Genomic DNA, 11,067 nt, shown 5'->3' on the forward strand with positions numbered 1-11,067 from the left:
ATCATAGATCCTTCAACATTCTATTGTTCTTATTATATTTTGATAATATTAAATTTGTATAAAGATAACCTAAAAAACTTATCTCGCACGTATTTCCTCAATGAATATATAAAAAAAAAAAAAAAAAAAATAGATAAATAAATAAAAAACAAAGATAAGCCATATATGAATTATTTCTCTTCTGCCGTTTAAAAAATGGTTATTTATATATAAAAAATGAGATGTCGTTTATATATGAAAATGAAGGTATATTTCAAGTACGAGCATAATCAAACGATGCATCTATCGATGCATCAATTTCTCTATCTCTATCTCTATCTTATGGAATATATATCATTTTTAATCTTTTTCCTTTCCATTACGTTACTAACATGAACATCCTACTATAATTGTCATAGTTTGATCAATAAAAAAGATATTTAACGAATGACGCAAGAACAATAAAAATGTCGACAGTTCTCTGGCAATTAACTGCACAAAATAGGAATATGAATGTAAACAAGTATACAATTAGATAGATCAAAACGAGAACCTTCACATGAGGCATGCAATTAAATTATCGATCTGCTAGTTCTTTTCGATAAATTCGAATATGAAAGATCGAAACTCCTGAAAGATTTATATTCCCTGAACAATACATTTCTTCTTTTCCTTTTTTCTAATATACACTGCTACGTTCCAATATGCCACACCTCCGTTTGTTCAAACATAGGAGTGGTCTAAAGTCGTCTTTCCTCGATCCAAGGCTTCCCTCGAGCTTTTGTTTGTCTCATAAAAATCCTACTCCGATCGAATGTCCTTCGCCAATTGAATTTAGGTATATAAATATATATATATATATACCTACATACAGAGAAAGTCATACAAATATTGAGATATTTTAAAATTAAATAACTTTTCCTAAATCAAAAGTTCTCCTTTCATATTTTTAACGTTGTTAAGAACCAAAAATCATATTTTTTCAATTCTTCACATATCTTATGAATTTCTTTCTACATAATTAAAAAGTCATAACACTTTGTCAAGCCTAAAAAAAAGTTATTCAATTACAAGCATAAATAAAAGAAAATCCATACCCACATACGCACAGAGATAGATAGAAAAAAAAATACAATTGGTAATAAAATTTCTTTGAATAATTAAGAATTATTTGTAAATCATTTAGCCATTTCTGAACTCGTTAAAAAATGAAACGACTAATCCCATAAAATCAAAATTAATCTCAACATTTACGAAATTAATTCTATTTAGTAACTCCGAAGAAACGTGATAAACTTAAAAAGCACACGCGTGCACAAACACAAAGCAATTTTCTCAAGTATATAACCGTGAGATGTCGACTTACTTTGCATTCAGAACATTCGCATTACCGTAGAGTTCATTGATGTACATACACACGTATACGTGCAATCGTGCGGAAGTCTAAGGAAATGAAAATTTATTTTCAGATAATTTGACGTTGATCTTTATCGTTGATTACGTGGATTTATAAATCAGCTTATGCTGCACCGAGCAAAGAAAAATAATTTGTTTGTTTACTCGAACCTTTCGACTGTCTAATAAAAAAAGAAAAAATAAGAATAATGGATATAAAAATATACAAATATAGATATAAAAATATAAAAATAAAAATGAAATATCTGATATATAAAACGAGAAGATGAAGCGAACAAACAATTAAAATAATTTAAATGGCGTTCGACTTTAGACCGTCTGCTCGCTAGGCATTCGTTTATTGATCTACCAACTGGCGGCACTAGCCGGTAACACTTCTGAATCTCCAGTGGTTCAGGGTGAACGTCCTTTAACCCCTGACCCTTCACTTTACTTATTGTCAGACCGAGTCCGTTGATCGATCGTTCGATCTTTTTGATCTATCATAAGATATATCGCATAAAAGTGTCTCTTCGTGAGTGTATGTGTGTATATGTCTATTCAAGCGATGATTAATCCAAACTGTATGAGAAAAAAGGTTAATTAAATTGATAGATATAGGAATTCAAAAGATATTCTTTCATTCAATAGACTATGGGGAAATATGGATTCTTTGAAAGTGATGATCTATGAGGAGATTATTAGTTAGACGTTTCGGATCTTTCACACAATTGTGGAAATAGTATATATATATATTTTTTTTATAAGATATAATAAATATATAAATATTTTGATAAAAAATGCATACCTGCTTCAAGCTTTGTTTTGTAAAATTATATACGTATAACTTCATTTGAAATTGACTCGTATTACGCTTTGGAATATAATTATTTCCCAAAGAAGAGATATCTATATATTCTTATACATCTAATATATTAATGTTCTCACGAAATATACATATCAAGTTGAATATATTATTTACAATAGAAACAGGTAGGCACCGACTTCTTCGTGTGAACGTGAAACTTAAGTAGAGTCGACTTACGAACTGGAAGCCAGGACGACTAGGATAACTTTTCATTCTATCCTGTGATATAACCATCGTCTCTCTCGTTCTCTCTCTCTCTCTCTCTCTCTCTTTCTCTATCTCTTTTAGTGCACTAATAAGTTTGCCGTGTTCTCAATTTTGTTGGAAAAGGCTATTAAGTAAACCGATTAGAATCCAATCGAGTGAACGAAACTTCATCTAATATTTGCTAACCCTATCAAACATGAAACTGTCGGAATTATGTGATAAATTGTTACGAATGTGTTTGAAATATAATTTTTAAAAAAAGTTACATAATGCATTAAAAAGTTTCTAACGTATTCGTAATCCGCAAACACACATACACTGAAATCCAATTTCAAATAAATCTTATATTTAACATGATGGGAAAAAAAAATTTAGGGGGTATTTCTAAACCACTCTGTGCGGATAGAATGTAATGTATGAAAAGATTACTATGTAATATGATTAAAGAAAAAAAATTTAATGACATTTCTAATCGATTTTCTCATTAAAATACAATTAAGGAGAAACAAGCGAAGATTACTCGATCAACGACAAGTAACATATTCTCTTACGAACAGAATATTCTTATTCGACTATATTTTAAGATAGAATTGATAGAATTTCAAACGCAGACGCTTTGAGCGATTCGTCTATCGATCCACCGAAGAAGGATAGATGATGGATAGAAAGGAAGAAAAAAGAAAGAGAGAGAGAGAGAGAGAGAGAGAGAGAGAGAGAGAGAGAGAGAGAGAGAGAAAGGTGCACATTTGCAACAGTTGCAACCACCTGACGGTACTTATCCTCTGCAATTTCGAACCTGGTGCAACACGTCGAACGCAAACATTTCTAAGCCGTGGTATGCGTCACTTATTTTCGTAATTTACACTTTTTCTTTCCTCTCTTTTTTTTTTCCATGCTCGAATACTTGCCGCAAATGACTTTCTTTTTATACTTTCTTTTTTATACTTTCTTCTCTTGAAAGAAAAGCTTGATGCAATTTTTTAAACGAACGGAACGAATATTTTCTGGATGAAATTTCATTTTTTTTTTTTTTTTTTTTTAGATGATACTTTTATTGGAATAAAAAATTCGTTTCGCTTATTTGTATATTTATGTAATAATATACAATATATTATTAATGAAGAAATGATTTAAAAAATGTATACGCGTTCCTTTCGTTTAAATCTAATTGAAAAGCTTAAGCTTTTGAGGTTGCCTTATTATTTTGTACCTTAACCGATAAAAATGGCTTCTCGTAACGAGTTTCCTTTAGACAGACTTCCGGTTATTTTTGACGAGGACTCCGTAAAAGGCGGCATGCCGGCACGTTATTACCGGATTCATACACTTACCGACGTATTTCATAGACGTCGCGAAGGAGGTCATGAATGCACGCAATCTAAACGCGAAATACATATGATTGTATGCGTGCCAAACGATGCTATGCACGTTCACACATATATATATATATATATATATATATATATACACACACAAAGAAGAGATGTTATCCTTGTAAAATTGATCCTATGATCAAAGAATACAAATTTTAATTCGACTTTCGAAAGGACAATTTTGTCATAAAATTTTCATAAAGGTCATATGATCGATCACGGAAAATTATTTATTTACATCATATTCGACGTAAACGTCGCCTCGTATTATCACGAATATGAATTTCGAACGAAGATCAAACATAATATTTTGTTTATATTTTCCAATTTTTTATCGAAAAGGAACATGGCGATATATATATACGTGATATCATTTTAATTAAAATATTTAAAAAGAAGTAAATAAAATAAAATATTGAAATAACTTTAAAAAATAAATAGAGTGATGTTATATAAAGTTAATGTTGTATGTCAGATCAAATATGTTTATGTATGAGTTGGGTAATATCGTAAACGTAATGTTATTGGTCAACGATGTCTAGGAAAGATAAATTGATATGGCTTTTTCCTAACTCAGAGAAAATTGCTCAGGACGTGGGAGACCGATCGATTCGTTCTTGTTACCGAAACAAATCTCGCACGTACCGATTTGGCAGCTCTCGAGCCTCGATATCCTCTCGCTAATTTAAATTCAGTACTATCGGTCTTTTGCCAAGACCATTTGATCCATTTGTCGTTGAGATCTCGTTAACGAATCGTCTTCTTATCGATCACGTTTATATTTTCACCTCATAAAATATGAAATAGTTATTTTTAAATTATGACGCACGTTGATCGGTTAGATCTTCTTATTTCTAGAGGTCGATTTTTATACGGTTTTGATATATTATGATACATTACTTTGTATCAAATTAAAATATAAATTATATAAAGATAATAATAATAAAAGATTATTAATCAACGATTAATAATGAAAACTGATACGCAAAAATAACTAAAAAAAAAATATATATATATATATACATACAAAAATAACATAAAAATTTTCGTTTCAATTGATTCGTCGTTATTAATGTTTTATACGTAAAAATATATCGTTTTAATTCAAAAATAATGAAACAAAAATTACTTTCATTTATTGCGAAAGAAAATTTTTCGGTAGACCTATAATATATCGATGGATTATCGATTGTGGTATATTAAAAATGATGGAAGAGGAAGAAAAAAAAAAAAAGATGAGAAATAAATGAGTAGGTAATATTGAAGCGCAAATAGGAGAACGTAAATAACCGTAAAAAGAGCTCGTTCGGGAATTTACTCACCGACGATAACGTACATACATATGTTTTTGTCAATGCACTAGTTCCTTTCCAAAGTAATCGAAAGGAAACTCTCCTCGAGTGTCCATTCGTGTGTGTAAATGTCTACGTAAACGAAAGATTTACGGATAATGAGATTTATCGAATAAACATTCTCCTATGGTTTTTCTTCCTGATGGATGTTACTACCGAACAATGGATTAACCGAGCGTACTAAGAGCTTTCCTTCGATTTAGAACATTTTTTTAATCGTTTTATGGCACTTCTTTTTTTTTATATATAAACATTTCAATGTATAATCGATCAGAAATTAAAAAAAAAATTCTTTCGTTGCGTAATACGTGCTTCGGTCATCGATTTTATTTCGATGCACCCAATTCAATTAAAAATATTTCTCAAATATTTTAAATTTAATTTTGAAAAGAATTTTCATTTCAAATCGCGATAATATTTCTCGATATGATATAATTATTTTAATGTTTCTACGTTGTAATTACGAACTATAGATCGTAGCAAACTGTTTCATGATAATCGCCTTTCATTAGAAAACTCCAAGGTTTAAAAAGATAGGGTAAGTTTTAGTGAGAGAAATAGAGAAAAGTCGGTTCTAAAAAGAAGAAATCAGCACGAAAGATAGAACTTTTCATTAGCTTAACTAGTACTCTAGTACTCTTAGCCTTGCACTTACGAGAAATCATTACTTATTCAAGGATACGTGAGTACTTTTGAAAGGGAACAGAAGAGACGTTTAATGTTTTATATGTGACTCTTATAAGAGGAATAGGATGAGACGAGATATTTGTCTTCTCCGTTACTCAAATAATCGTACATTATCTGATCTAATCTATTCATATACATTAAATGTATTTTTTTTTTTTTATATATTATATTATTCGATCTATTCTACTATCGTTCTATCAATATAAATTTTATTATGGAAATTTTTTCTCATTTTGTTATAATTCAAGTATTACATTTCATTTCATGTAATACTTGATATAAACTCTCAGCATTTTTTCTTTACCGATCAGCACAATTCGATTGATACAATTTACGTGGAAAATGAAATTTTCTTAAGAATAAAAAAAATAAGATAATAAGACGTCCAATATATAATTTCTGCGAACGCCGTTAGGATTATTATTCTTTGCATATAAACGTCAAGGAAGGATTTGATTTTCGAAGAAAAAATTCCTTCTTCTACTCGGCATATCGAATAAAGTGTCTCTATCGGTTTTCAATCTCGAAGTGTAGTACGATTACGTCGATAAATCGATATGCCGATATGTAGGTATCTATACTAGGATAACAATTTCAACGAGGAAATTCCTGGATAAAAGTCGTTCTAGCACAAAACGTTCTACGTTTCTATATATGTATGTATGTATCTATGTATATATGTACTATTTATGTATTTACTATGTATATACTATGAACGTGTTGGATACATTCAATAGGATCTTGAACGTCAGCAGGATTCGCTAAAGTTTACGAGTTCGACGAACAGAATTTCGTCGATTCGCCTGTACTAACTTAGAACGATGTCTCAAACGAGTAAATGTCTCCACAATCACCTTGTTCACTCTTGACAAACCACGTGTTATATAGTCAAGCAAGTGTAAGATTGGGTCATTAACCTATTTTAGTCAGAAAACGTTCGATGGTCACGCGAACTTTCTGTCTGTAAGAATGCAAGAATGTCCTTTCATTATTACACACTCTTAGCAATGACTTATACATACGTAAATCGAATAATATTAAGGAGAATGAACGAAAAAAATATTTCCAAACTCTTATAGTTTTGGATTTTCGGAAAAAAAAAATTGGAAAAAAAAAATTTGGAACAATTTGAAAAAAAAAAAAAAAGAAATAAATTAGTTTCAAAATTCTAGAAAAAAAATTGATACATTTTTTATATCATCTAGGAACTTTTGGCTCCCCCTATATTTCTATATTACATATATATATATTTATTTATTTTCATAAAAGGTATTCGTTTTTTAATCGATTATTCGAATTTGTTTGAAATGTTTCAAAGTAATGCTGCAATGTTTTTTTTTCTCTTTCCTTTTTTCCTTTTTTTTTTCCATCGAATACAACACTCAACAGAGAGATATTAACAAATCCGATTGAGATATTTTCGTTTATAACATTTTTGTGTTATCGTTCGTTCAATTTCAACGTCAATAAGTAATTGAAATCAGTGCACGTGCATCAAAATCGCAAACGCAATTACTCTCATGTCAATACATTTTCGAGATGCATCTATATACACACACATATGTTTATATATATATACATATGTGTCTATATATCTATATATATATATATCGTTACTATATGCAATCTCCTTTGCAAACAGACGTTATGTTTTTGGATATATCGTTGATGGAAAATTTGAAACTCTGCTATATATCTAGCTATGGTGTCTCACATGAAATACGTTTTACAAAATACACTTTTTACATGATTTTCTTCGAACGAATAAACGAATACGTATCGAGATGCGATCGATAGATCGAGAAGGAAGAGTTCGTGCGTGGAGTGAAGGGATGAGTCATCGAAACGTTTTCTCTCTCGAAAAGAAAAAAAGAAAAAAAAAAGAAGAAAAAACTGCCCCATACGAGCGTGTAGAAGAGCTCACCCGTGCTATTTATCTCACGAGATGATCGCATTAAGATTGCGTTACGTCGTAATTCACCCGTGGCTCGTAAAAACATTCAAGTTTCGTTACGATCGGTAAAACTCTAAAAATTAAATAAAGAAAATTTCGAAGAAAGAATTTCGAATTAATACATATAGTTCAAAACATTGATTTTATTCCAAAATAATTTTGAGATGTTTCGGTAATAATATTAAAATTCTTATCATCATTTTTTTCTTTCATATATCTCTCTGAAAGCTTTTATATAATTTTATATAATGAGTATTCATGAAACTATATATATATATATATATATATATATATATATATATATATATATACGATTTAATAGATATTTTATCACGAATTTATAATATACATTGTAGTTCAATAATTGTGAAAATAAATTTCAATATATCGGATTAAAAGTTCCCTTAATAAAACTTGGACCTAACTCTCATAGTTTCTAACATATTTTAAAATTATTGAAAAAACTTATTTATAAGAAAATTTTGTTATTTATCACATACCAAAGTTTTCTTTAGAAGACTTAAACATTTCTATCAGTTTCTCTGAAATTAATTAAAACGTTGATAATTATTGGAGCATATTGTATAATACAGCTCAAATGATAATTTAAATTCGTCAAATAGAATCCCACGTTTATAATATGCATATTGACCCAATAATTATAAAGATACTCTAAAATATATTAAATAAAAATTTTCTCGGGGTAAAACTTGAACCTAACTTTCATAGAAACTCTCGTAGAAACTCTCATAGTTTTTAAGATAGTCAAAAACCATTGGACTATTCTATATGTATTAAAATTTGGATGTTACATATCAAAAATTATTTTAATAAATCCGAATTTAACTCGTATAATTTCTGAAATATTCAAAAATAATAGATAACGTGGCATTATACATAAAATATACAAATACCTACACACTCATTAAATTAACGATTAGAATAGTTGAAAAGTAATACCTTTCAATTAGACGTCCATCGGAGTGTTTAATTTATAATACGTAGGTGTTAGTCTCTTTGTCTAAAATTACAAAGCTAAATTAACGCATCCTGCTGATCACGAAGCTTGACGAGCGTGCCACGAACTGTGAACCGTGCCGTCGTTTATATCGACATTCTGTCATACGTGACAGAGCTAAGGTTCGTTTTAACGAGACACGCCGATTTCAGACACCCTATATATCCTCATACCTTCTCTTCCTATTTCAACGACCTTCGGACTTTTCCGACTTTTATTATTCCCTTACTTCTTCTTATTCTTAGTGAGATATTTTTCTTTTAGATTGATTTATATATTACCTACCATATTTTATTACTATTCTTACTATTCTTCTTATTAGTATTCCTCGCCAACATTTTTTTCTCTTACGTTAATACATATATGAATGAACTCATACATACATACATACATACATACATACATACATGCACATATGATATCTATATATCAAGTATATATTATGATTGACCAATAAATAATATCAGAATTTTCCTTCTAAATATACAACAGTATATATTAAATATTTTTTGCAACAAATTTCAAGATCGCTTGTTGATCAATCCAATGTATATGTGTGTACATATATATATATATATATATATATATATATATATATATATTAGCAAATCTACATACAAAATTCTAAGTTAACAAAGTGAGTAAGCAAAAAACTTCGGTCATCCTCTTCTTCAACGAATTATATCGATTAACCTCGTACGAATATTATCATATGTATATTAACCTTATTATTCGTCTTCTTCAATAAACAGGTTAAAACGAACGAGCAAAGCATCGAATCGATAGTTTCGATTACGATCTATCATAGTCGCCATTTCTAAGAACACTTAGCAAAAACGATAAAACGAAACGATTCGTCCTTGTGATTTATACAACTTCTCCTTCTCCTTTTCTCTCTCTCTTTCTCTTTCTCTCTTTATCTATCTCTATCTTTCTCTCTCCCTTATCAAATAATATCTCGATGATAAATAAGAGACGAGCTTTGAAAGTCAAAAGAAAGAAAAAAAAAAGTTGGAGCAGACAGAGTGGCTAGGTGGTGGGGGTAGTAATCTAGACGCAAGCCAGACTTAACCTCTCCACGAAGAAATTGCGTGTTCGCGATGAAAAGATATAAAATAATGAAATTAAAAAACGAGAGAAAGAGAGAGAGAGGCAAACGGACAGACAGACAGAGAAAGAGAAAAAGAAAGAGAAAAAGAAAGAGAAAAAGAAAGATGAAGTACTCACCTCCATTCTTGACATCCTCCTTCGCTTCCTCCGCAGCTGGCTGGACGCTTTCCTTGCTCGTGTTGCAGCCCATTTTCTTCTTCTTCGTCTTCTTCTTCTTCTATCTCTTTCTATCTCCTTTCTTCACCCTTCAAATTATTCTCTTCTTTTCGTCCACTACCACCAACTACCTCCTCCTCCTCCCCCTCCTCCTCCCTTTCGACCGACTACCGGCGGCACTCCCCGTTTCGCGACTGTACTCTCCCCCTTTATCCCTCGACTCCTCGTCAAATCGGCTCACCAGTTAACATCCACGATATAATAATGATATAAAAATAATAATATGCCTTGATAAGATCACCTACAACAATTTGTTATCTGCGCGATAAATATTAATTAATCTACGTCTTAAATATCCTAAACTCGATCGGACCGAATCGAAGAGTATATACAGCCAGGAAGACGACGACAACGAATGACGACGAATGTCGACGATAGATGCGACGAACGTACCTCCTCCCCCCTTCCTTCTCCTTTCTCCTTGTCTCGGATACACGACGATCTTCCGTCTCGATATTGTTTTTCCTTTTTTTCCTCTCCTTTCGTTCGTCCTCGAAGGTCAACGGCCAGGACGTTGTCTGTAGCTTACTATATTACTACCCCTTACTATATTGTTCTGTCTCCTCTTCTCGTATCCTTTTTTCTTCTCTCTCTCTCTCTCTCTCTCTCTCTCTCTCCCTCTCTCTCTCTCTTTTTTTCTCGACTTCGAGGATACTTCAAAACCCTTCTTATTTTACCTTCGATCCTAACACATTGCTTATCTCTTTATCACACTTCTTTTTTTTATCTTATTCAAGCTATATGATCAACTATAGGAAGAATAGGAGAGACAGGATCGGCTCCGACATACTCGAGGAGGGGGAGGTACGTTGATTCCACCGGCACGAGAGACTGAACACGAGTAGCTGAAGATACATATATATGTGTCTGATCTGGATGTGTGTACGTCTATGTATCTATCTATCTAT

General features: G+C 31.0%; 1 protein-coding gene across 1 annotated transcript in view; it reads right to left on the reverse strand.

Moving 5' to 3' along the window:
- LOC122634251 (neuromodulin) overlaps positions 1 to 10,214 on the reverse strand; it is a 49,852-nt gene extending 39,638 nt beyond the window's left edge. The window contains exon 1 of the mRNA XM_043823004.1: positions 10,061 to 10,214. Coding sequence (XP_043678939.1) covers positions 10,061 to 10,133 — 73 coding nt within the window. The 5' untranslated portion in view covers positions 10,134 to 10,214. The remainder of the gene's footprint in view (positions 1 to 10,060) is intronic.
- Positions 10,215 to 11,067: the final 853 nt, after the last annotated feature.

The sequence above is a fragment of the Vespula pensylvanica genome, chromosome 14, assembly GCF_014466175.1.
Source record: "Vespula pensylvanica isolate Volc-1 chromosome 14, ASM1446617v1, whole genome shotgun sequence".
Classification (NCBI taxonomy): domain Eukaryota; kingdom Metazoa; phylum Arthropoda; class Insecta; order Hymenoptera; family Vespidae; genus Vespula; species Vespula pensylvanica.